Below are 27036 nucleotides of genomic sequence, written 5' to 3'. Positions count from 1 at the left end.
AAAACACTGTGTGCCATGAGTGGATGCTTTCTGAGGATGAAACCGTGTTGCTTATGGAAACTGGTACATGCATAACTTTGCTGCCTTGGTAAAAAAGTCAGGAAGCAAGGGAGTGCGTGTATTTTGTACATAGTTGACACATGCAATGAAAAAAGGCAGTTGGTTTAATACCTCTGTACTTTAATATTAAACTGCACTGGAAAAATACATTCAAGTAGATTGAAAATGACACAATTTTGAAAATTGCTCAAACTCTCCATGCTTCCTGTAACTATAGACAGTGCCAGGTAGTCCTTTCAGTTTGCGCATGAGTGTATGATATGGGGATATTCCTCTGGGAATCTGATATTAATTGGGAACCAGGTAAAGACCTGGGTTCTTTCCAGCTCTGTTATCTACAAGTATGTGGCCTTTTGAGTGTACCAGTTTGCTTTTCTGACACTATTTTTTTAATCACACACACGCACAAAATTATATCTGCCCTATCTAGTTCATATGAATAGATGCAGAAAAATTTGAAACCCTTAAACTCCCTGTTCATGTAAATAATTCTTATGTGATTTCCAGGAAACTTATCATCTGGAAATATGCTGGCTCACTGTAAATTTGAGCAAGGAAATAGAAGCACAATGCTCAAATTAACTGCTTCAGAATTAATATTTATGTTAAAAACAGAAATGTTTTCGTTAAATAGATGTTTAATGTGCCTTATTTTAAATTATGAGATGGCTACTGCTAGGTAAGTAAAACTTACTTTGATTTCCTGCTGCTGGCATTTCTTCATCCTGAGACAAGTAGAGGCACATTATTAAAACACTGTCTAGAGGGGTCCTGCCAGAAATCTATAGCTGACTCCTCCTGGGAATCAATTTTTGGCTTCCCCATTACTGATTTCATAACACCCTTCCCCTAAGTATAAAATGAAGTAAGAGGTATTCTGGAGCATAATGTGAGTTCAGTTTTGCTTTGCTGTTTTAGACACTGTTTACTTTACTATTTTTGGAAGGGTGCACATTTTCTAATTGAAATCACTGGTTGTTAATTGACTAATAAGTTTACCAAAGTTTCGAGTTGTTCCACATCCGAGGTGCTTTATGTGCATTACTTCAGTTCTCACATAGACCTTACGAAGTAGATGCACAGTTATTCCCGTTCTCCAGATGAGGCAGCTGATGCCAAATGAGCTTAGGTTCCTTGCCGAAGTCTTGCAGCTATCGAGGAGTGGCCCTGACACTCCAGCTCCATCTTCAGGACTTCACTGTGTACTCTTCTCTCAGCCACAAGCTTCCCTCATTTCAGGGAAGTAGAAAGTCCTAATGTTAAGACTTCCAGAAGTCTAGGAACGATACTTAACTCTAAAATAATAAAATCAGGTGGGTATTTTATTTTTTAAGTAATTTCCTGACGGATAAAAATTTGTTAGGCTTAAAGGAAAATCTACACCTGATAATTACCATATTCTATCATTCGTGTACCAAATAGGACACATTGGGTATGTTTCAAAAGCACTGCCTTAAAGAAATTTAATCTGCAGTTATAATAAAAAAAATTTTTAAACATTCAAATCAAGTATGCCATTTCACTTTTTTTTTTTTTTTTCTTGTGGGATAATTTCTAAGCTCTATAAAATTTCTGGAGATGAGGTTACATTGGGGCAGAGATGACAACATATCATGGCAGGAGAACTTTTGATTTAGATCATTTAATTGCTTTTACTTGATTCCCAAATTATATAAATGGAGATCTCAGGAGATAGATATAAAGAATAGCAGTAGGAAGAGAAGAGGCCAGCAATCATTTAGAGCCTGAGCATGTGCCCTGGCACAGAGAGAAGGAAGGGAGAGGCTCTTTGAAAAATGAAATAAAACACCTGGGACACAGTGAGAGCAGTTGAACAAGGGGTTCTGTAGAATCTTATTTGGGGGCCACTGAGGGACGTACCTGCCAAAGACTATCAAGTCCAGAGTGAAACCCACTTATTGAGCTAGCCCTGAACACTCTTACATTTAAAAACTCGCCATTTTCAAAAGGTAACCAATGGGAAAAAAATTGTGTGCATGCACTGCAATATGTAATGTGTCATAATCTATAAAGTCACATATAAAATATTCAAAGTCGGTGCTAAACAGGGCCAGCATTTCTACTGGACTAGCAATGATTTTAGCCAACTCCTTCACTTACAGATGAGAAAACTGAAGCCCAGAAAGGTCTACTGCATTTTAAAAGGCTTGCCAAACAAAATAAAATGGGTTATGTCCCAAACCACTGAGAAGCGACAGATCCAATTCTCACATAACTGATACCACTGTAGTATAAAGTTCCCTCCACACAAAGCACTAAGGCCCAACCACAATTCTTCTTATTTCTGGAAGCATTCACTGCTGCAAAATCTACAGCAATGATAGGATTTATAACCAGCTCTTGAAGTTTGCGGAAGAAATATGATCCATAACTCTCAAATTCTCAAAAAAGAAAGTGTCTCGTCACTGGAGAAGCACAATGAGCTCCCCTGGGGCCTTCTTACAGATCGAACACCCTGCTTCTCCTGGCTGCCCTCCGAGCTGGGGACAGACCCAGGAGTTGGGAGGAGGGGTTTCAGGAGGGCCGGTCAAGGAAGGGGACAGAGTAGAGAGCCACTGCCCCCCACTTACACGGTGAAGTCGTCTTCCCTTTGTGAAGGTACAGACGGCGTAACAGCAATCACAGAAATTAAAAATATGATTAAAAATCCCGCATTCTCATCGCCCTAAAAAATCCCCTTTTTATTTTCCCATTTTCTTTTTTTGTTCCTATGAATATACATACTTATATTTTCTGTTGAATTGTAACTTACTTCCTTTTACTGTAACTCACCTGAATTCCTGTCTCAAGTTCATGTCCAACTCTATAGGAGGAAATCTAGTTTAGTCACTTCCTGAAAAATGTGAGGATTCGGTGATTTCTTGTTATTTCTGCTCTGTATTCGGTGAGCCAGGGTGCTACACACCTCATCCTGGTACAGAAGCTGAGGGGAGCTGCTCTTTGGGGTGCGGCTTCCTGTTCTCAGCATTGATCGGCCTCGGGCCTGTTCTGGCTTCGGCTTGCTGCGGCTTGGGGGCCTCAGCCTTCTGTCATCCCTGCCCCTCTGCCACTTCTCCTCTATTGCTGTCACATCCCATGGGCTGGTGGACGTTTCTCTGGGTTCCTCTGGAAGCAAAGCTCAGATCCTCAGGCCTCCCATATCCTCATGTCTGAAAGATCCTATTTTCCCTGGAATTCTGCTTGAAGGCAAAAGATAGAGTCCCTGCACTGATTCTTATTTTTATTTCTTTATATTCCTTCCTCAGCTCCAAGGATCTCTATCTAGTTCCCCAAATCTAAGAAGCTGACATCCTTGTGCCCTGGTTCCTTTTCGAGAGTGCCACCCTAGGAGCCATCTTCACATCTTCAGTGACAGAGTGAGAGAAGTTAGCACATTTAAGAGGAAAAATTATTTAACACTTCAGAGTATCAGCCTGCCACATCTGTAATTGCCATGTAATTGTAACCTTGCATTGGGCATTTTAACACAATACTAGGAGTATTTTGCTCTTAGGTCATCATAGTGGTCATTTTTAGTAGCTGCAGAAATGAGTGGCTACAGCATAACTCTGTTAACCATCCCTCTATTATTAGACATTTGTCTCCAATTTTTAGCTATTAGACTTAGTGCTATAAGAGTTAGTGAGTTTTGAAAGAAAAACTTATTTTAACAAAGAGCCTAAGAATGCAATTTTATAAAATTGTTCTGAACTAAAGTGGATGGAGTGACTGCTTACACGGTGGCTCTGTGCCCACTAGCTCTTATCTGGCTTTTAAGATCCTAAATAATTCTGCACATTAAGAGCTCCAGTTCTTGCCCTCCGCTGATTGCTATCATTACACCACCCCGAGGTTCTGAGGGTGCCGTGTTTCAGAAGAAATTAGAATCCTCAGCAGCTGGGAACTGTTGTTTTCTGTGGATGGGATCAAGGAAGGAGATTGAACATACTCTCGAATAGAATTTTCTCTACATTGGCTTAAATCTAACCACAATTTTATGGTTTGAAATTCTAGAGCCCTTTTATTCTACAGTGAAAATCTAAGTAGTTGCTGCTAATTTGCTGAACACAGTTTAAAATTTCACCGTTCAGGAAATTCAAGCACTGCATTGTAAAGGAAAGGAAAGGAAGGGAGGGAAGGATGGAGGGAGGGAGGGGGTGAAGTCTTTGATATGGAGCTAGCAGGGTCCCAAGAATAAGAAAATATGAATATTCTGATTCTTACAGTGTAAATTTGCAATAATTTTTTTATCTAAAGATATAAGATTTTTATAGGATACTTCTCAATATCCTACATATGAGGTCTCCATTTTGATGTCATTTTTGCTTTTATAAGACATGACGATAAAAGGGAACCATCTTTTACAAACAGAATCACAAACACTTGTGTTCAAGATCAGTAGTACCACTTCTAAAACTTTCCCAACAAATGTGAAAAGAAAACTTTTGTGGGTCAGTATACATAACAAAGTAGTTATTATGAAATAGCAAAAAATGTAGAAACAATTTAACTGCCCACCAATAGAGAACTGGTTTAAATATTATGGTATGGACGTATGGTGGCGTACTGTGTCACTGTCATTAAAAAATGGGCAACTAGCTCAGCTGGTGTGGTTCAGTGATTGAGCATCGACCTATGATCCAAGAGATTGAGGTTCAGTTCCCACTCAGGGCACATGCCCGGGTTGCAGGCTGGAGCCTCAGTGGGGGGCATGCAGGAGGCAGCTGGTCAATGTCTCTCTCTCATTGATGTTTCTATCCCTCTCTCCCTCTCCCTTTCTCTCAGTAAAAATATATATATATATATATATATATATATATATATATATATATATATATATATATATATATATATGTATATTTTTAAAAAAGGTAACTCTCACCCTGGCCAGTTTGCTCAGTGGTTAGAGTGTCAACCCATGAACTGAAGGGTCCCAGGTTCAATTCCAGCCACGGGCACGTACCTTGGTTGCAGGCTCAATCTCCACTCTGGCTGGGGCACATGTGGGAGACAACCAATTGATGTGTCTCTCACATGGATGTTTCTCTCTCTCTCTCTCTCTCTCTCTCTCTCTCTCTCAAAAAGCAATGGAAAAAATATCCTCAGGTGAGGATTTAAAAAAAAGGGCCAGTCTGTATGAACAGAATTTCCAGGATACACTGATAAATGAAACAAATAACATTCAGAAAACTGTTTATAGGATTCTAATATTTGTGTATAAGGAAAGAATACATATATATGCTTATAAATTCATAGACTATTCTGATAGAACATGGAAGGTAGAGGGAGTTGCTCTCAGGGAGAGGAAATGGGGCCAGGAACAAAGGCGTGAAAGAGAATTTGGGGGAGGCGGTTGCATTTTTTAATTAAATTTATTGGGATGACATTGGTGTACAATTGTGTAATACATTACCTGTATAGTGCACTGTGTGCCTACCACCCAAAAGTCAAATATTCTTCTATCACCATATATTTGATTCCCTTTACCTTTTACTGCCCCCCCCCCCGGTAACCATCATACTGTTGTGTGTGCCTGTGAGTTTTTGTTTCTTTGTCTATCTTATTTGTTCATTTGTTGTTTTCAGTTTTATATCCAACATATGAGTGAAATATGACTCTTGACGTTTCCTGACTTACTTCGCCTAGCATAATAATCTCAGGGGCCATCCATGCTGTCACAAATGGCAGAATTTCACCTTTCTCATGGCTGAGTAGTATCCCACTGTATGTACGCACCTCATCTTTATCCAGTCATCTATCAAAGGATACTTTAGACTAACTGTATGATCCAGCAATGCCATTCCTGGGTGCATACCCAAAGAACTAAAAGCAGGAACTCAGATACAATCCGCTAACATTCATGGCTGCATTATTCACAACAGCCAAAAGGTGGAAACAACCCAGGTGTCCATCACCAGATGACTGGGCAAACAAAATGTGGTTTATACATACAATGGAATATTAGCCATAAGAGGGAAGGAAACTCTGACACATGCCACAACATAGATGAAACTTGAGGACATTATGCTAAGTAAAATAAGTTAGACACAAAAGGACAAATATTGTATGATTCCACTTAGATATTGAAATACCTAGAATAGTCAAATCCACAGAGACAGAAAGTAGGACTCTTACTTTCTGCAGTTTGATTGGTCCAAAAGCCACTGTCCTGATTGATCAGAATAGAGCAGCTCTGGTCGGTCAGAGCTGTGTATCTCCGATTGGATGGGGCCTTAAGCCTCAGTCTTATCGGTTGAAATAGGACTCCAGGAACTCCTTTCTAAGGGATGGCTCAGAGGGCAGAAACAGTGCAGGCAGGCAGTTCAGTGCAGGCCTCTCCCTGAAGTGCAGTTTCCATGAGAGGCCTGTGTTCGGAAATGGCTGCTAGGTTTTGTTTTGTTTTTAATTTGAGCCAAGCTGGCCACCAGGAGCCCTTCTTAGTAGGTGTCTTCTTTCTCAGCGTCCACAATATGATGTCGCACAGCATGTGGCCGCACAGCACTGAATGGTATACTTAAAAATGGTTCAAATAGCCAATTTGATATAGATATATAGATATACACAATTAAAAAATCAAGTAAAACGTAATTTAATTTAAAGAAAAATGTCCTGTGCAGCTTAACCTTTCCTTCCCAGAAACATTCTTCCAGCCTGACCTCATCCTTCCAAAGAAAATAGCACCAAGTGCATACCGTGTGCAAGGATCCTCTACTGAGCACTGCCAAAAATAGAAAGATATGTGGACATATGTCCTGTATTTCTAAAGAGCTCATCACAGCGTAGGCAGCAGACATGTGTATCAGCACTGTGTAAGGCCAGAAGCATGTGAGCAGACGTTCTGGCACTGGGCCCTGGGAACACAGAGGCGGGAGCAAACCAGTTTGGATTGGAAGATCCAGGATGGCCTGCCTGCGGAAGGGGCCCTTTAGCCGCCCTGGAAGAAGTGAGATTCCCTGAGGCAGGGAAGAAATTTCCAAACTCAGAGAGCAGAGGAGCCAACCCTCCTTAGTAAGGAGGCACCTCCCTGAGCACAGGGACAGTGGGTCTGGGTGGATCATACCGAAGCTCTTTCTGGAAAGGCGCAGTGGAGGCCTCATGGTGTCCATTTTTAAGTGTCCAGTTTAATTGGTTTGGGCTTTTAAATGTTGACTATGGGGAAATAGCTTGTGTATTCTTTCTGTTTGTTCTTCTTTTCCTCTACCCCATTTACCATTTAGGGATATGAGCCTCTTAGCCTTATCAGGAAGAGAACTTGAAGAGTTCACATTTTTTTAATGGTTTATTTTCCACCTCAAACTATGTTTGCCATCTAGTGATTAATCCATGCCATTACAACAACCTACTTAAAATTCCTGGTTTCTCAGCACCAGTTAAGCTCACAGGCTTTCAAACTCCTGTTGGTCGTCACTTCTGCCCTGAACTTCACTTTCCACATGTCTTGATACACACATTGGCATTCAGAGACATCAGTAATGAAGCCTGACCCCTCAAAGAACAGTAATAATATTCACATGAAAGAAAAATGTAGTTGTTAGAAGAAATGAACTTTAGAAATTAAGTATTATGAAAACTTTAAGTAGATCTGACTTGAAAGTTAGCCCCTTTGTATGAATATAGCTCTCTTGAGATATATGACTGAGACTCCAACCACAATGGGTACCACAGTCATTTCCAGGCTTTCTCTCCTTCCTGCGTATCTTCCAAATGGAGACAAGGACTCTAATAGCTTTGCCTCCCAATAAGCGATACCTATTTGAGCATAATTCTCCAAATTTCTGGCTTTCTGAATGTAGATCAAAGTAAGGAGCCACACATTCTTCTGTTTGTGTTAAAGCCACTCAACAGCTTTTCTTCCAAAGGCTGTCATTAATCAGCTGTGAGAGTGGGCCCCAAAATATTGTGTTATATATGTAGAGGATTTAAAAATCATCAGTCACCCAGAATTCTTGAAGGACCCAGGGAAACATTTTGCCTCTAAACCAGAACTTTCAGAGCTGAACTAGTTTCTAAACAATTATGATGTCTGCATCACTGGAAAATAATCCAGTAGGTCTAGTATGTCTTTTTGCCCTACAGATCTGAGCTGTGAGAAATCATTTACTGATTGCCTGCTATTTGCCAGGCTCTGAGCTAGGATATAGCTATGGATAGAACTTGTCACACATAAAACTATTATGACAGTCTTTTTGAAAATTTTATTATAACCCCCCCCCCCCCCACACACACACGCACACTCCTTCCATGGGATTTAGGCAAGGCTTCTTACAATGAATTTTGTCCTAGAAGGATTATGCTGTAGAGAGCTAGTGGGTACAATTCCCACTTTACTGTCAAGTTTGCTTATTTTTCAGTTTGTTATGAACTGTTAGCCTGGAAAATAGCTCTGGCTTCCAATCCAAAAGCAGCCCTGAAGCCCTGAGATGTGATGGAATATACTGCAGGAAGCCATTACCTCAGTCTCTAAAACCATGTGAAATACTTGGCTGTCTTTTTAAACTGTTACTGTATGTATCATTTTTGTTGTTGTTGAATCTGTCTGTGTCTGATTTTTGCAGGGAAAGCCAGAGATACCGAGTGTATGTTGTGATACCACTTCTGCCCGGGTTCGAAGGAGACATTTCAACTGGTGGAGGAAACGCTCTCCAGGCAATAATGCACTTCAACTTCAGGTGCCAAAATCCTAACGTCGTCTGTTTTCAGCTCTCAATCAGTCACGCGCCTGAGCTGGTGGAAGGAATGGAAATGTTTGTCCACATCTATTCAGTGCACTGTTGAACAAATGAACACTTTTCTTTATTTTACTTTGAATCTTGGTCTGTTTACTAGTTGGTAACATTCACATAGGACTAAAATCATAAATGGTAGGCCTAGGACACATGGAAAGTATAAAAAAACTACAATATTAGTCTCTTTTTTATTTGTTTCCTAGTATGTATGTATATATAATTTTTATAATATATATGATATATAATTATAAATACAACACATGATACATATTACATATAAATATATATAATGTAATATACAAAATATAAAATAATATATACAAAGAGTTCTTGTGTCCATTTATAATATATATTTATATATACTAAAGAACTATAATATTAGTCTCCTTTATATTCATATATATTTTATACGTATGTATATTTATACAGTATATATATACATACAGATCTTATAAGTATGGACTTTATATATTAGATAAAATATATGTGTAATATATATCATATATATGAATATTGATTTTTAAATCATTGTTAAGCTACCAAATAGTTTTTGACTTTTCTATATTCTTTGCAGTTATAAAGAAAAAGTGCTTAAAATGCTATGATTTGTACATGTTTGTTGATGATTCTCTAGGTAGCAAATCCTTCAACAAGGTTGGTAATAATAGTCTCTGCTAGAAAAGCGAAGCATGAGGCTCTTTCCATCTCCTGAAATTTTAACTCTTTTTCTCTACCCCATCTTAGTTAAAGTTATAGGGAAAGTGGTAAGTCCTATGCTTGATATTCTAAAAAGCGGAGTTTCCACGGTCACTCAAAAGGTCACCTGAGGCCTTGGCCTTGGCCAGTAGAGCATCCTGAAGAGGGGTGAGAGGTACTAGCTGGTGCCCAGGTGTGGAGAGGCGGGTATCTCTCGGGGTCACATAGCTGGGGAAGAGAAGGAGAGTAAAGAAGCAAATGGTCAGGCCTGGGCGTGACTCCAGCTCCCAGTTACAAGCTTTGGACCTGAGGTACAAAGAGCACTGCTCAAGATCACACGCTTAATAAGGCAAAGCAAGGACCACAACCTGGGTATTTTCTTTGAATATCCCTCGTATTTCAGAGCCGCCTGTAGTTGACCACCTTTATAATCAAACCCTTTTTAGAGGACAAATGAGACCTTACCCAGAACCCCCTGTGCATAAAGCAGATAAGGGGTCAGAGCCTTGGTCAAATTGGGGATGGAAGCTTCGATGCCTTCCTACCGGGGCCCCCTTAGAGTGGAACCCCTTGTAGGATCTAGGGGTCTTCTGTGCACAGTTTGAATACCCCAGTGTGGTAGAAGTCTTTCTTTTTTAAGCCTCTTGTTTCACTCAGACTTTTCAAGCTTCTGTCTGTCTGCCAGGGTTTCAAGTAAAGATTTTTTTTCTTTGTCTCCTCTTGACTAATTTTGCCTGGTTATAGTATGAGAGAACTTTAACTGTGGTTTGGTCTATACGCTCTGAAGGTTTGCCCCTTTCTTTTATCATCTGATTGATAACATGACAAACAAAGCTTTTCAAGTATTTAAGGCCCTGACATAAGTTTAACTGGATATTAACCACTCTATTTGCCATTATAATGTTACTTTCTGGAATATTGTCAATTGTAATTATTTTTTGTGACTATTTTCTTGGGTTTGAACCAGCTGAATGAAATCACATGCTTGGCTTTTGTTCAGCAACTAAAACTATAACCTTTTATTATGCAAAAACATCTCTATTTGCTGGCATCATCTTCAATAATATCAGCATTTCCCAGGCATAACTGTATTTTTAATCATTTTCATAAAACAAGCAGATGGAGCATAGAATGTTTTGTTTCGTCGCTCTTTACAATTCAGACTATTATCGGAGTCTTGAGAAACAAGATCGTTAATAGTCAGTTATTTGAGACTCTATTTTTCACTTTTAAGGGGTTTGTTGACTTTACAGAGACAGCCCAAGTATGATAGTTTCTTTAATTCCAAAATTATTCTACTAAGTTTTTGCCCTTTTCACCTCTGAAAGCAATGTGATTGCGTAAGTATTCTTATCTATTGAGGCATTCTAAATTTATCTTCACTGTCAACAAATTTTCTAAGAAAGAAAGTTCACTCATAATCCACCTTTTAAAAATAACATCTCTTGCCCAGCCGGGCGTGGCTCAGCGGCTGAGCATCGACCTAGGATCCAGGAGATTGTGGTTCAATTCCTGGTCAAGGCACATGCCCGGGTTGCAGTCTCGATCCTCAGTCGGGGCCGATCAATGACTCTCTCATCATTGCTGTTTCTTTATCTCTCCCTCTTCCTCCCTCTCTCTGAAATCAATAAAGATATATTAAAAAATAAATTAAATAAATAAATAAAAGTTTGCATTTAAAAAAATAATATCTCTTTCTGAAATAAATTTTGTAACTTCCATTTACCCACCTCAAAACAACTACCTCGTTCCATCAGTAACATTGCAAAATTGGTTATTTGTTGGTTTCTTCAGCTTTAAAAAAAATCTATGTAACATCTTTTTATAAAAGCACTTGTTCTGTTTTGACTTGGACTGGGACTAAATCCCAAAAATTGGGATTGGTTCCTTTGAAACCTTCATAATGATTTTCTTTCTTTACATATTTTCAGGACCATGTGCAGAGGAGAAAATTCCATCCTTGGACAATTAAAAGCAGAGCGTAAGTAACTGCTGTTCTTTTCCTCAATGGTTGTTTTGGTGACATATTAATACTCATTCGTATTTTCACAGCGTGATGATAGAACTCTGTTTACAAAAGGTATCCTGTGAAATACTTAACAGAGATCAATTTATTCTTATTAGATTGTCCAAACCAATTGTTCAAGTGAAGATAATATGACTTGAGATGTATAGGTAATAAAAATGAGAGTATTTTATAATGTATTTTTATTATTTATATTTATTTATAATAATTGTTTTGAGAAGTGAGATTGGTAAGCAAAGTAAAGAGAGACTTGTAGCAGGTGAGAGATAATGCACATTGGTAATGGAAAGAAAGGTTATGTATGAATATGACTGTGAAGAAGGCTTGAGGGGATATGGAAGTAGAGAGTAAGGGAAATATCAGATAATCCTAAGAGTTTCAATCTAACTGATCAGGAGAATGGAACTGCTACAAGGAAATCTGAAAAAGTCAGGAGGAGCTATCACAATAATATGATGCCATGTGGTATGGCCTTTGGATATGCTAATAACCTCAGTTTTTTTTGAAGATTTTATGCACTAGATAATGTATCAGAATTTGGGGAGAAAATATTAGTCCTTCCATGCATGTATACAGGGTGTCCCCCAAAATGTATATACACTTTAACAGCTTATAGCTCAGTTTTGAAAATGAAATGTATTTTAATAAACACTTCCTGTATACATTTTGGGGGAACACCTTATATCACTTAAAGAATTAGGTCATCACTAGGAATAGCATAGTACGTGAATTTCCAAAAATTCACTCCTACATAAAAATAACAAAAACATTGGCAAAAATGGCCAAAGTCATCTTTTTCAGAACTCTGGAAATTAACCAAAGGCATATGACAGTCTGAGGAGTGTTTATTTAAGAAAGATAGAAGAATATTGGTAAAAGCAGTGAGCTTTGTGGCATTTTAATTTGCCATATACCCATCCCCCTCTCCTCAGTTCCATAGTAGCCTTGGAAACCAACTCATCACTATGAAAACCAACAGCCTAGCAACCACTGGAGGGAACTGAATGGGCTTGAAGCTCCTGAACACTGACAACTCTAAGAATTGTCATAATTTGACCTGACAGTTTGAAAGTCTTTAAACAACTATTTTAACTATGTTAAAAGAACTAAAGGAAATGGTATGTAAAGAACTAAAGGAAGTATAAAAACTATGTCTCCTCAAATAGAGAATATAGAAAAGTAGAATTTTTTAATTAAAAAGTTTCTATAAGAATTTTTTATTAAAAAGAAGGAATTACATACAGGGTGGAGCAAAGTAATAATACAAGAATAAACTGTGTTTCACCTACTCACAACAATAAACCTACTTTTGCCCTGCCCTGTATAAATTTTGGAGGTCAGAAGTATAATAACTGAAATAAAATGCACATTAGGGGGGCTCAGTAGCAAATTGAAACAGGCAGAAGAATCAATAAACTTGAAGATAGGTTCATTGAGAGTATCCAGTCTGAGGAACAAAGGGGAAAAATAATAGAGAAAAATGAACAGAGCCTCGAAAACCTATAAAACATCATCAAGCACATCAATATATACATATTGGGAGTCCCAGAAGGAGAAGAAAGAGGAAAAAAGTGCAGATAGGATATTTAAATAAATAACAACTGAAAACTTCCCAAATTTTATAAAAACAAAAACATGAATCTATACATCCAAGAAGCTCAACAGAATCTAAGTAAGATGAACTTAAAGAGATCCACACCAAAACACATCATAATCAAAACAGTGAAAGGGAAAAACAAAAAGAGAACCTTGAAAGCAGCAAAGGAGAAGCAAATAATCAGTAAGATTAACAGGCAATTTCTCATCAGAAACCATTCTGCTATATGTCCTTTGGAACAAAAAAGCTTTTATGTTTGATGAAGTTTATCTATTTTTAAGTTTTTGTTTTTGGTGTACAATCCAAGAAACCATTGCTTCCTCCATTAGGGAGAATGTGTTGCGAATTGTATATCTGATAAGGGACTGGTATCTCGAATATATAAAGAACATTTACAAGTCAACAGTAAGAAGAATAATCCAATTTTTAAATTGGGCTGTGGATCTAAGTAGACATTTCTCTAAAGAAGATATACTAATGCTCAATAAGCACATGAAAAGATGCTCAACATTAGTCACTAGGGAAATTCAAATAAAAACCACAAGATACAACTTCATACCCACCAGGATGGCTATAACTTAAAAAATAAAAAAGGTATTGACAAGGGTATGAAGATATTGGTAACCTCATACATTACTTTTGGAAATTCAAAATTGTACAGGCTCTTTGGAAAGCAGTTTGGTAATGCCTCAAAAATTAAACAGAGTTACCATGTGACCCCAGCAATTCTGCTCCATAGCATATACCCAAGAGAGTGGGAAAATATGTCCATACAAAAATTTGTACACAAATGTTTATAGCAGTATTATTTATAATAACAAAAAAGTGGAAACAACCTGAATACCCATTAGTTGATGAATGTAGAAACAAAATGTGTTTATCATATAATGGAATATTATTTAGATATAAAAAGGAATATACTGATACATGCTAAAGCATAGGTGAACCTTGAAAATATTATGTTAAGTGAAAGGAAAGCAGACACAAAAGGCCACATAATGTATACTTCCAATTTTTACGAAAAATTTTAACATACAGGAAAGTAGATCAGTCATTGCCGAGGTCTGGGGAAAGAGTGGAATGAGAGTCACTCCTAATAAATTTGGTGTTTCTTTTGGAGATAATAAAAATGTCTTTACATTAGATAGTGGTGATAATCATATAGCATGTCAATATACTTTTAAAAAAAACACTGAATTGAATACTTTAAAAGAATGAATTTTATGGTATAAGGAGTTTTAAATGATTTGGAAGCTTTAAAATAATGAATTAAACTTTTAGTACATGTATGTGTGTTGAGTGTTCAGTAATTTTTTACTAATGGTCTGCTCAGTCTAAAAAACTTTAGAAACAACTTTAGACATAAAGACATGCACATCACCAACAATAAATACTCTCCAAAGTTGTATATAATTGCATCCAGGACAGAGAAGATATACCAGAGCACTTTCCCTAACTCGATTTTCTAATGGCTTATCATGAAGATAAGAGTGAATGAATAAGTCTCTAAAAGATATACTGATAAAACAGAATCAGGAAAGACATTCAGTGCTGCCCGTGGCTAGTGAAGTGCAAAAGTGAGGTTATAGGAGAATAAAAAGTTAGAACAAGCCTATTTAGTTTCTCAACCATAAAAATGGCCTCAGCTTATTATAAAGCATTTCCTTTGGCTCTGGACCCTTTTCCTGCCTTTGCCTATTCAGGGGAAAAATTGGATTTTAACACAAGAAGTAATTTCAATGTTAAACCCTCTTATGAAAATATTTCCAAGTACCCTGGGAACACGTCAAAAGCTGACATCTCAGTGGGCAAAATGTTCCTACTCTAAACGGGGGAACAGATTAATTACATAATACCCCTTTTTGAGGTACAACGTTCTGTTGTTGACTTTCTTTTTGTAAATGCATAGTGGGTTTTAAATACATGAACTAGCTGATCTCTAATTGGATAGAGAACTACAGTTGTCTACCATTTCAGTTCTTTAAAAATAGCAAAACTGCTGCTGTGAATATGTTAAAATTCCTGAAAAGAAAACCAGCAGCTATTAGTGTGTAATTATCTGATATGCCAATCTTCAGGGATTTAGTGTTTAATTTAAAACATTTCTTTATGATCTTTATAATTGTTGTGAATTGTGGCGTTTTAGCATTGAATTTAGTATAATTTAACAGAAGATCTAGAGGTTTTCAATCAGGATTAGAAATGTACCCATATGAAGGGCTATAAGTTTTTAAGTAACAAAAGCCTGTAACAACTCTTGAAGTCCTTTCCCAGAATTTCCTTGCAAACATTTAGAGTCTATTATATTGACTTTCTCATTTTTTGAGGTGTATATGTACCAGTGTTAATAACAGATACGTCCTAGGGCCTGTATAAATCTCTAGATTCTCAAATATCTCCATGACATTTAATTTGGAAACCTCCCTGTTTATCCATTAATCGATTCACTCATTTATTCAACTTTTTTAGCACTCTGCAAGGATACAAAGACCTCTGCAACAGTAGGCAGAATGGAGGATTAATAAATGTTTGTAAAAGAATATATTAGACATTATATTAGAAATGTTTCCCAGGAAATTTACGGGCATGAAGGGCTTAGAGGAGGAAATGCTCCCCTCTCTCTTCAAAGAAGAGGCCATGCTTTGTACAGAACATCTTTCCAATATATTAACAAATGTAGAAAAAATGTATTTGCAAATATTTCCTTTACATGTAACTGTTTAGAAATACAGCTCCCACACAGGATGCAGCAGCACACCAGCCCCTGGCAAACAGCTGTAAGATCACCCACACGCATAAGGAAGGGTTCTCTGTAAGCGGAGGAATCTCTGTGTATAACCTGGCAATGAATTTCTTTCCAAGACACCCATATTTAATAGAAACACTGAATAACATCAGCGGTAAAATAAAAAAGAAAACATCAATACTATGTGGAAACGTCAGTAAATGGGACATGAACTCCCTTGGTTCGGTTAAAATGCTTTAGATTCTTGTAAAGGAAAACAAAGATTTACACTCTCTTTCTATTAGAATTTGTGATGGTTTGGTTCCACTTTATTGATCCCACTCTCAGACTTTGCTTATCCAGGACAACTGCTATGTGGGAGAGGGACTGTGCAATCTCGTGACCGCCGCTCACGGGGGCGGGGATCGTGGGTCGGCCTGCTGTGGGGTGCGCTTCTCACCACCCGAATGGCTCTCACCCGCCAAGCGGGAAGCGCATTCAAGTACAAACCCAGCTCCGCTCGCTCTGAAGAAAATGTTCCAAAGCCCAATGTAGCCAGGATGCCTCCATTTCCAATTTTAATAATTTAGAAGGAGGAGTGTTATTTAATTGCCAACATCTTTATTTACCCAAAGTCTGTAAAATTTAACTGCTCCATTGTGCTGAATATGCTACAAACTATGCATCCATCAGGTAGTTTGGGCACACATCGTGCATCTGATTTAAACCGCAGCAGGTGTCAGCCAAGGGAGATGCAAATGTCACACCGAAGTCTCGGGTTATCTACTCTGGCTCAGGTTTAGTTAGCACACTTTAGTAGTTACTCACCAAATCATTAAAATAAAATGTTCATATCTAAGTATATTTTTTGATTGCCCCAGCAAAGGAAACACATTGAAAACACTTCAGTATGATTTTTTTAATGTATATGCACCAGATCAACAGTATAAAATTCTTCAGATAGCAGAAATAGACCCTGAGCGAATTCTGAAATTACATACACATGCATATTCATACACACACACGCAATGCTATCTATTCTTAGCAATCTATTTAAGTAGTATATTTGTTCTGATAAAATTTAATGTGCGTTTATTGAGCTTGGCCATATTAATTTTAGTAATTTCTTTTTAAACTTACAGTTGGCAATCAGTGGATAAATTACATATCATTCTGTGGTCTAAGAACACATGCAGAGCTTGAAGGAAACCTAGTCACTGAGCTCATCTATGTTCACAGCAAGTTGCTAATTGCTGATGACAACACTGTTATTATTGGTAAGTAGATGGTCTCTAGTTGTGTTTCTTGCTAGTTGACTCATATCATGCAAAAACCTTTATATTCCTCCCAAGCTTCCTTTGCAGTTGAGAGGGACAGTAACATACTATCTGAAAACATTTCTAAAGCATCCTTTTTATTTACAACCTTTCTAATCCCTGTTTCTAGTCTATGAAGAAACACAGGCACAGATCAATTAAATGGCCATTGTGCAGATTACAGCATCCGAGGGCAGCAGTGTGACCCAGCAGTGCAGCGATCAGCCTGCTCTCTTTAATTCTTTAGTATCCCTGTTTTCATTGAATCCAAGTACCTACATTTTGGGACTTGAAGGGGGAGAAATGGGGAGGGAAAATGCATCACAAATGTGAGTACTTGGTAGTAATTTGTATGTGTTTGCACCACACCCACCTAACCATTTTCACAGCTCTGAAGGTGGGCAGCAGTCAGAATGGGGAGGATATAGAAATACCGGTGCCTCCGTGCTTTCTGTTTTTTCCCTAGAGTTTATGTCTTGGGTGTCATTAAACAGGATGCAGGGCGGGCCAGTTTTGCTGGTGTGAGTGTGGTCAGGGGGAATTGTGAAGTAGTGATATGAGGCAGCCCTAGACGAAGGTCTGCAGTCTTTTCTTGCTGAGGATACACAATAGATTTCTCCAGAGTTCTCTCCCGTCAACAGATTAGGGAGGCAGCTACTGGTTGTACATTCTACCCAGATTAGATCAACTCGCCCAGAGGGATGGGTGGTCAGCTTCATTTTACACACATGGAAAGTTTTATTTTCCCATCGTTGAATTGTTTTGCTTTCTAATGTTATGTTTCACGTACACTGAAAGGCCAGGATGAGAAACAGTATTACTCATCAGCGGGGTAAATGAGTCGACAAGGTGGAAGGTCTGCTACTTAGAGATACAGTGTGTTCCATGCTGGGGATTCTGCTCATCGGTTTTAAAGGAAATGCAGTTTTTCAGCTGTTATAAGATACTTCCCTATTTTTTAACAAAGTAAATGTCAGGGAGTGTTTTGAAATGTTTTGGCAGTAAATATGTTTATTCTACACTGAGAAGGGGGGGGAATCTCATTTCTAGGAGTAATGAGACTGTCTTATCTGGAACATGATTTGAAAAGGAAGAACTAGTTCTGAAGCCAGAAAATGTGTAGACCGCAGTGTGGTCACACACACACTCACACTCAAACACACACACACACTCTGACACACACACTCACACTCTCTCTCACACACACACACACACACACTTTTAATACACCTACAGGACATTCAAGGAAAATGTCTTGTGTCTCTGATCTCTTGCTCTATAGGGATCAGAGCTCTTTAGGGATTTATTTACTCCCCTCTTTCCCCCATAACAGGGTTTCTCTTATTTCTCCCAAGATACTCTGCCCTCGCTCTTCAGAAACCAGTCTCAGAATATATTTATATTAAATTTGGCAGTGGCAATGGGAAGGGGAAATATTGATGACTGCTGAAAGAGAAAAGCAAACATAGAGAAATAAAATGCACTCGATGTCTTTAGAAAGATTTCAGAACTCTGGAAGTAAAAATTGACAGATGTAAATATTTTACCTTTAAAGGTCATTTTGACTTTCAGCCTGCTTTATTTTACATAAAGTATGCGTGCAAAGTAGTTTTCAGGAACAGAGCTATCAGTTAAATAGGTTGGCTGAGTGTTTTAATTGACTTATTTTCTAGAAAGGTCTCTGAACCCTCAAAGGCTACAGTTTCTCCAGGCTGGCAATAATAGATTAATCTTGCCTATAATTCCTGCCCACTCTGTTGAAACCGAAGATGTGGCCTTGAGAGTGTGCAGAGGCCTTTAGGGGCTGGATTTCTTTATCTCCTTCCTCAAGGGCATAACAGATTTCCCCCTGGACAACTCCAAAGGCACTTTTGTTCCTTTATCTCAGTGGAAACTCTAAGAGTGAGCAGTTGCAGCTGTTCTCACGCTTGAGCCCTGTTTAAGTTCATAACACAGAGAACAATGTTGAAAATTCTCAGAGAGGAGCCATGTTACGAATATTTTACAGTATTGCCCTGCCCAGTGCTGCTCAGTGGTTACAGCGTCAGCCCCAGCACCGAAGGGTCTCAGGTTCGATTTCCAGCCAGGGTGCGAGAGCCGGAGGCTCCACGTGTCTCTCTTGAAAAAATGCTTCTCTCTCTCCCCCTCCCCCATCCCTTCCACTCTCCCTAAAGATCAATGGAAAAAGTATCCTCGGGTGAGGGTTCCCAAAACCCAACCAAACCAAACAAGGATGTTTTACAGGTATTAAGCAAGTATCTGAAAGCTTAAAAGAAGTTAAAGTAAATTTAGAAGTTAAATTTCCTAACATGAGAGACTTACGCCAGAATTACTGGCGAATTGGCATAGGAAAATTAGTAATTGTTTATCTTCACTTTTTCCTCCCGAGGAAATACTCGTTTGCTCCCATCGAGTCTCTTTTGTGTATTTCGTTCATTATCTGTTGGCCTGGGTGACCCTGCTGGTTATGAAACTTGTGACCAATCCAGGCTTCTAATCCATCTTCATATTGTCCCTGAGCCAAGTGCACATGTGTTTGCTTTGCCCAATGAAACAGGCTGTCCTTAAGCAGAATATCAGTCTGTCCCGTGGACTCAGTGAGCCGGTTTTTCCGTGTCCGCCGCACACAGTAGGGAGCTGGAAAGCAGGGATCAGACGTTGCCGCTGCCCCACGAACCCCTGGGTGGAGGCGGCCGGTGTCCTTTCCACCTGACTCCAGAAACATCCACGTGGGTATTGCAGAACCAGAGCAGGAAGGCCCGGGAGCGATCGGCGAGGGTGGGTGGGTGAGAAACTGCACTGGCTCCAGTGACTGATGAACGTCCGTAGTCGGAGGGCTGCCTCAGTCAAGGGGGTTACACTTGATCTAGTGTCTTGGGTCTCAACGCTGGCTGCATTAGAATTGCCTGGGGGGCTTTCAAAAAACATATCACTTAGGGGGAAGTTTATTCATGCCTGCAATTTACCTTAAACTAGATTAAAAAAAAAAAAGGATGGGTAGATGAAGGGATGGGGTGGAATTGGACAGCACTAATGTCTGGTTTCTACTTGCAGAAATTGTGACTCATTGGTCTGGTATGGAGCCCAGACACCAAGAAGGTGTTTTTGTTTTTGTTTTGGGCACTAGTCTTTTTTAAAAGCTTCCTAGGTGATGCTCATGAGCTGAGAACTTCCGAACTGGAGGCACAGGGAACACAAGTGGGTGGAAAGCACAGAATAGCTGATTTGGGCTCAATAGAAGAACCAGTTTTCCTTAATAAGCTGAAACAGGGCAGAGCTGGTTCCTTGTCTCTTACTGCTATAACACACAGCCCCAGACTTGGTGGCTTGAAACAGTACAAATTGATTGCTCGGTAGGTTAGGAGCCCAACACGCGTCTCACATCAGGGTGTCAGCAGGGCCATCTTTCTCCCTGGAGGCTCTAAGGGGTGATCCTTTCCTGTCTTTCCCAGCTTCTAGAGGCTGCCCACATTCGTGACCCCCTTTCTCCATCTTTGAGGGCAGCAGTGTTGCCTCTCTCTGAAAGTTCTCGGAAGTTTCAGCCCATTCTGCTGCGATCTCCCTCTGAATCCCCTTTACTTTAACAACCCTTGTGATTATACTGGGCTCACACAGATAATCCAGGGTAGTCTCCCTAATTTAGGGTCAGTTGATTAACAACTTAATTCCATATGCAACCTTAATTCCCCTTTGCCACGCAGCACAACAAATCCACAGGCTTTGGGGATTCGGACATGGTGCTCTTTCGGGGCCATTATTCTGCTGACCACAGGAGGATTCACAATTTCTGACACAAGAGGTGAAAAGCAGCACAGACCACAAAGGGAAAGATAGATAAGTCCAACTGCATTAAAATTCAGGTCTGTGTTCATTAAAAGATACCATCAAGAGAATAAAGAGATAAACCACAAGCTGAAATAGATATTTGCAGCACACTTAATAGTCAAAACATGTAAAGAACTCCTATAAATCAGTAAGAAAAGACAACACCCAAGGAAAAATGGGCAAAGGAACTATATCAGAACATCACCAAAGAGGGCATGCCTGAGACCCATGATATGTGAAAGATGTTCATCCTCATTAACATAATAGTGAGACAAAGAACAACTTTTAAAAATACCAATTAGCAAAAATTAAAGTCATGCAATCCAAGTATTGGCAAGGCTGTGGAACACCAGGCCTCCAGTCCTGCGGACAGAGCCCAGGTAGACTCCTGCGTGTGCACCAGGAAACACACACACCGTGTGGAGCATGATTGTGCGTCACAGCAAAGCTCCGGAAATGGCAAACATCCATCAGCAGTAGGATGAATAGGTCCTGGTGTATTCATTCAAGGAAAATAATGATTACAATTATGCACAGATAAATCCCAAAGACATAATATTGAATGAAATATGCAAATCTCAAAAGATTATGTACAATTCCCTTTATCTAAACTAAAAACATGCAGAGCATAGTTAACACCAAATTCTCTATAAAGCCTCCCTCCTGGAAGACACATGAGGGCTTCTGGGATGGGATAATGTTCTGTTTTTTCAGTGATGATTTAGTATTCCTAAGTTGTATATATATGTTTTCATATACTCTCTTGTATTTTTCCATATTTCACAATGTTTTAAAAATTTCCCTAATGTTACCAGACTCAGAAAATGTCATTTGCTAAAAATTAAGTGGTTTTAAAATTTCAAGGCAGCATCCTAATAAAGGCAAGAGATTGTAGTTACTGTAAAAAGTACTACATGAATACAAAGTGTATTTGTTGTAAACAATTCAAACTCTAAGGACATAGAGAGCAAAAGGTCAGAATTCCCCTTACTGTTCTCCTTCTCTTTGCCAAAAATCACTCCCTCTTCTTAACAGTTCAGTGTATGTCTTTCTAGAGCCTTGCTCTCTCTTCTTTCTCATGTTATGTAGAAATGGAGTAATGCCATATCTGCTGTTCTGAATTTGGTTTTCAGAATATGGGAACGTTTAACAAGAATAGAGGTAGCATTTACATCAATCAACATCTGATTTTCAACATCTCTTTTATTAAATTCATCTAAAATTTTCTCAGCCCTTTCTTCACATTCCTATTAAATAGTAGCCAACACTTATTCAATGTGGTTGAGAGTCAGTGCCCTTGAAATATAAGAACCACTCCCCTCTCTAAGAATTCCAGGTCAGAATGCCAGGAATGCATTTCTCTCCCTTTGGGAATAGGGCCCACCTTGGTGGGAGGGAGCCTGGAAGACTGGGGTGGGTGTGTGTGTGTGTGTGTGTGTGTGTGTGTGTGTGAAGTAGACTTGCCATCCCCATTTTTCCTGACAGTGGAGAGCAGCAATGACCACCCAGTGTAGTGACCTGCAGCCCGAGGGGCCTCTGCTGGAGACCAGGGGTAGCGAAGTCCCAAAGCCACACCTTGGGAACTTTGTTCCTCTCCATGCTATAGTTCACCCAATAAGGTGAATGATGGTTAACCCAGAGAGGAGGCTTCTCTGATACAAATGCCACTTGCCAACAAACTGTCCCTTTCCATGGCAGTCTTTGGTGCAGATATTATAGTTTTAACAAGTATTTGATAATGCCAATAATTAACATTTATAGAGCAGTTTATAGATTAGTAAGTGCTTTCGGATGATCTTACTTAATATTTACAGTGCTACAAGGTCTATATTATTATCTCAATTTATAAAAAGCAAATAAAAGCTGAGAAAGATTAAATGACTTTGCCCACATTAATGCTAGACTAACTGTCGAGCCCAAAGACATGGCTGTAGATTTTTTAGTATAGTCAAAAAGTGCAGGTATAAAGGACTATTTGTTGCTAACAAAACAAAGTGCTTTAAAGGTTGTCTTGTCACCTTACAGCTTCCAGCAGTACTCTCAAATGTCTGTGAGGTGCTCCATCCTTCCTCTGTCTCCCAGGGTCACTGTGGGGCGCCATTCACATCCATAGTTATCATAGATTTGTATGTTAACCACATGACAGTATTGTGGCAAATGGCAGTAAAGTCTCTTCAGGATGGGCCAGATTTTTCTCATGTGCAGCATTCCCTTTGGGCTCAGGGCAGGGCTGCTGTCACCTTTATACCCTGACTGTCCCCAGAGCTCCTGTTCAACCCGACCCTTGTGCACCACATGCTCAGAGGCAGCGGAGTATGTGACTAGAGCAAGAGGAGCGAGAAGAAAAAAGAATCAGCCAGGGTGTAGTCTGCAGGATGCCTCAAGGATTCAAAGGAATGAATGCGCCGGGGTTCATGTAGAAAACGTGATGGGGTTTCTGAACACGAGGCTGAGGAACGCAGAAAGCACAGGCTGAACCACTATTAAAATACTTGCCCTTCACATGTGAGCCAACATTCTCAGCTCGTTTGGATTTAAAAATAGAATGGAGGAAAGCTGATACAGAAGCTGTTGGCGTGCCACACAAGTGAGGCAAGAGAATGAAAAACCCAGAGCCACTAACGATCATCCGTGTTTGAGAGTGGACTCTGTTGATTGGGAAGGCATCTTGGGTTGTGATGCTCATAATTATATGACCATAAGTTAAAGTCTGCAGAGTCTGATTAAATCTAAAAATGGACTGAATCGAACTGATAAGCATGTCTTTTTTTTCTTTGTATGCTTAATGATTGTATTAGTTAGACTCCTTTGAACCACAAAATAGAAAATTCAGCTAGATGTGTGTGAAACAATAAGGAAAATGGATTGTTTCACATTAACGAAAAGTAGGAAAGTTCTAGCTTTGGCTAACTCAGCGGCTTAGAGACCCAGAGTCTGTCTTTCTGCTCTGCCGTCTCCAGTTTGTCTGCCTCCTACTGGTTGCAAAATGGCAGCAGCAGCCCTTGGATGGAATCGCATCTCGTCCAGCCACTCACGCCAGAAGAGCCAAAGGCTGGGAGGGACAGCATCCTGTTCTAGTGTAAGCGTATGAAAGGGGGCGGAAAAACTTTCTCAGAAGCCCCTAGCAGACTTTTATGTCACATTGCCTATTCCTAAGTCTACCAGCGGCAAAAATAATGAAATTCTAACTGCCGGCTTAGACTGGACAAGGTGCACCCCTGGGTTAGGGAAGGCCCCCCTCCTTGAAGCACAGCGGCTCTTGACAACCTGAACAGAATTGGGGTTTTGTTCGCGAGGTAGAGTCGAGTGGGCGGGCAGCTGGCAGTGTCCGCCGTGATGAGAAGGCGGCTCAGTCTCCCTGTTTCTCCTCGCAGGCTCTGCCAACATAAACGACCGAAGCATGTTGGGAAAGCGTGACAGTGAAATGGCAATCATTGTGCAGGACACCGAGACAGTCCCTTCGGTGATGGATGGAAAAGAGTACGAAGCCGGCCGCTTTGCCCAGGGACTTCGGCTGCAGTGCTTCAGGTGAGCCCTCCAAGCTGTCTCGCTAGCTCTCCTGCGGCAGACCCAGGAACCCAGCCCAGCCTCTCGTGTCCTCTCCAGGTTCTTCTTTCTCTAAAACAGTGTCCCCCAGAATGCAGGATGTGAGCTACCAGTACTATGTGAAATGACATTATGTGCGGCTCAAGCATTTTCTCTTTTAATAGTTTTTATTACGTTTATGTGTCATAGAGGAAACTAGCATGTTAAATCTATTAATGGAATTAGGACCAGGTCAAACCATCTAGTATCTATTTAAGTTTTTTATAGTGAGTTTATTTTTAGAAATTGAAATCGTTCTGGTAATCTTATACAAGGATATATTAAAAATTATTCAAGTAAACGCCAGAGACTACTGGTGTTAAATTTAAATGTGGAAACTTTGGTTCTCATTGAAGATGACTCCAGACATGGAAGATTCCTGATCTTCTGCAAGAAGGTGTGAGTTTTAAACAAATCTGAAGTCAAGCAGTGAGAACACAGGGTTAGGAAGCAATGACTATGTGGTCCAAAATGAGTCCTTCCTTTAATTGTTACTGAGAACTTTCTAGGGCTGGGCTCGAACCGGCCTCACCCCAGCCCTAGTAGTCTAGGCTCCGGGGTCAGTGATCCTTCTAGAACCTAACTCCACTCTGGCTTCTTACCTCCTCTCACTCTTCCCTTGCTCACTGAGGCACGCTCAGCTCCCACTGTCTGTGGACACCCCAACCTCTCCCACCTCTAGGCATTTTCAGTAAATTCACAACAGTGATTCTAGAACTGTATTTGCCAGGGTTGGATTTCACAGAGAGAGGCAGCAGGTGTCCCTGTCTGAGGGCAGTGCTTTCAGCTATTTGGGGAAAGGCATGGCACAGACACATGGAATTGCGCTGTTTTAACCCTTGGGGTGTTAATGCTCGAGTTTGAAACTGGTTCACTTACAGATGGGCACAAAATGAGCACCTACCTTCCTGCAAATGCCAGTGGCCGTTTCCCTGAATCCTGATTCCAGCCTCTGCTTTTGAAAACTAATACAATCTTCAGTTCCAGAGGTGGTTCACTCTGCTCTCTCTGCCCTAGGAGCTCAGCAAATCCATCCTTCAAAATTTGACTCTCAGTACCTTCTCACAATTTTTATTGCTGTATTTATTGCTTTTGTTACTAATTGTTTTGCCAGTAGGATTTTTTCAAACCATTGATATTTCAATTAACTTCTAATATGTTCTGTTTAGCAGGGGAGAGTAAAATTAGTGACCTACTAATCAACCCATTGACTGCCTACAGCAGCATTGACAAGGAAAAAATATATTTCTTTTCTAAACTATAAATAAATGTCATATCTTTTCAGTTCCATGAACTGAAGTCTTTTCTTTAAAGTGGCAAACTTTTTTATAACTTTCTAAATGTATAATTATTATAGCAGTAGACCGTTCTGATGACAACATATTTTCATTGCAGAAAACTTGGCAAACACAGAAAAGCAATTAAAAAATCAAATTTATTTGTAATCCCACCATCCAGTGCTAACAATTTTAACATTTGATGCATATCATTCCATTTTTTCCTCACATATATATTGCTATACTGTATTTCCTTTTTAAAAACAAACAAACATATAATTAGGATCTTGCAGTTCTACAATGTTCTTTATTATTTAAGTAATGTTACACACACTTTTCCATGTCATTAAATATTCTATAACATTTAATGGCTGCATTGCATTGCATTCTATCAGTATGCCATAATTCCTTTAAGTAATACCTCTTGATAGGCAGATTCTCTGCTGATATTTAAAAAAATGGGTATGTTTATAGGTAGCATCTTGTTTACTTTCTTAATTGTTTCCTTAACTAAGTCCTAACTATAGATTTCTGGTCAAAGGAAGTGTTCAGTGTTCTTTGCTCTCTAACTTCCTATCATGTCACTAGCAATGTTTTAGAGGGCTTATCTGCCTATCTTTTCTGAGTTCTATTATTTTATTTAGTCTTTGCCAATTTGTTGGATTTCAAATGGAATTTTATTATTTTAATTTGCATTTTTTAGGGTTTTAAAAAATGTATCCATTAGCCATATGTAACTGTTCTTCTGTAGGTTGTCTCACCTGTTCATGTTCTTTGCCCAGTTGGAATGTTTAAATTTATTTTAATGATTTGTAAGTAATTATAAATTCCTATGTCACATTTGTTGCAAATATGATTTTCAGTTGCCTCTTAATCATATTTAAAGTATTTAGGGGAAACTTCAATTCTTATTAATTAATCTATCAGACTTTTTTTCTCCCCCTTTTTCTTATATGTTTGGAATAGCTTCACCAGCCCGAGATTAAATATTTACTTATATTTTTTCTAGTGCTTATTTGATACTACTTTTTACATTTAACATCTGCAATTTACTTTAGTGTAACAAATGAGGTAGGAACTCTAACATTTCCCCCCAGCCAACCAGCTGGCCCAGAACTGCAGACATGACGTGCGGCAGGGGCCCTGCGTCCCTCACCTGCAGTGCCGCCGATACTCCCAGTGGCCACCTGTCCTGACATCTCT

General features: G+C 39.3%; 1 protein-coding gene across 2 annotated transcripts in view; it reads left to right on the top strand.

Moving 5' to 3' along the window:
• The window catches only part of PLD1 (phospholipase D1), a 149674-nt gene that overhangs the window by 112996 nt on the left and 9642 nt on the right, over nt 1-27036 (top strand). For both annotated transcript variants that reach the window (XM_081138573.1, XM_081138572.1), the window contains exons 22-25: nt 8616-8729; nt 11414-11463; nt 16973-17107; nt 24346-24499. In XM_081138573.1, the coding sequence (XP_080994699.1) occupies nt 8616-8729; nt 11414-11463; nt 16973-17107; nt 24346-24499 (453 nt within the window). The remainder of the gene's footprint in view (nt 1-8615; nt 8730-11413; nt 11464-16972; nt 17108-24345; nt 24500-27036) is intronic.

Source organism: Miniopterus schreibersii, assembly GCF_964146895.1.
Source record: "Miniopterus schreibersii genome assembly, chromosome: 5".
Classification (NCBI taxonomy): Eukaryota; Metazoa; Chordata; class Mammalia; order Chiroptera; family Miniopteridae; genus Miniopterus; species Miniopterus schreibersii.
The sequence above is the reverse complement of the archived record's forward strand: the minus strand, read 5'-3'. Positions and strand labels throughout refer to the sequence as shown.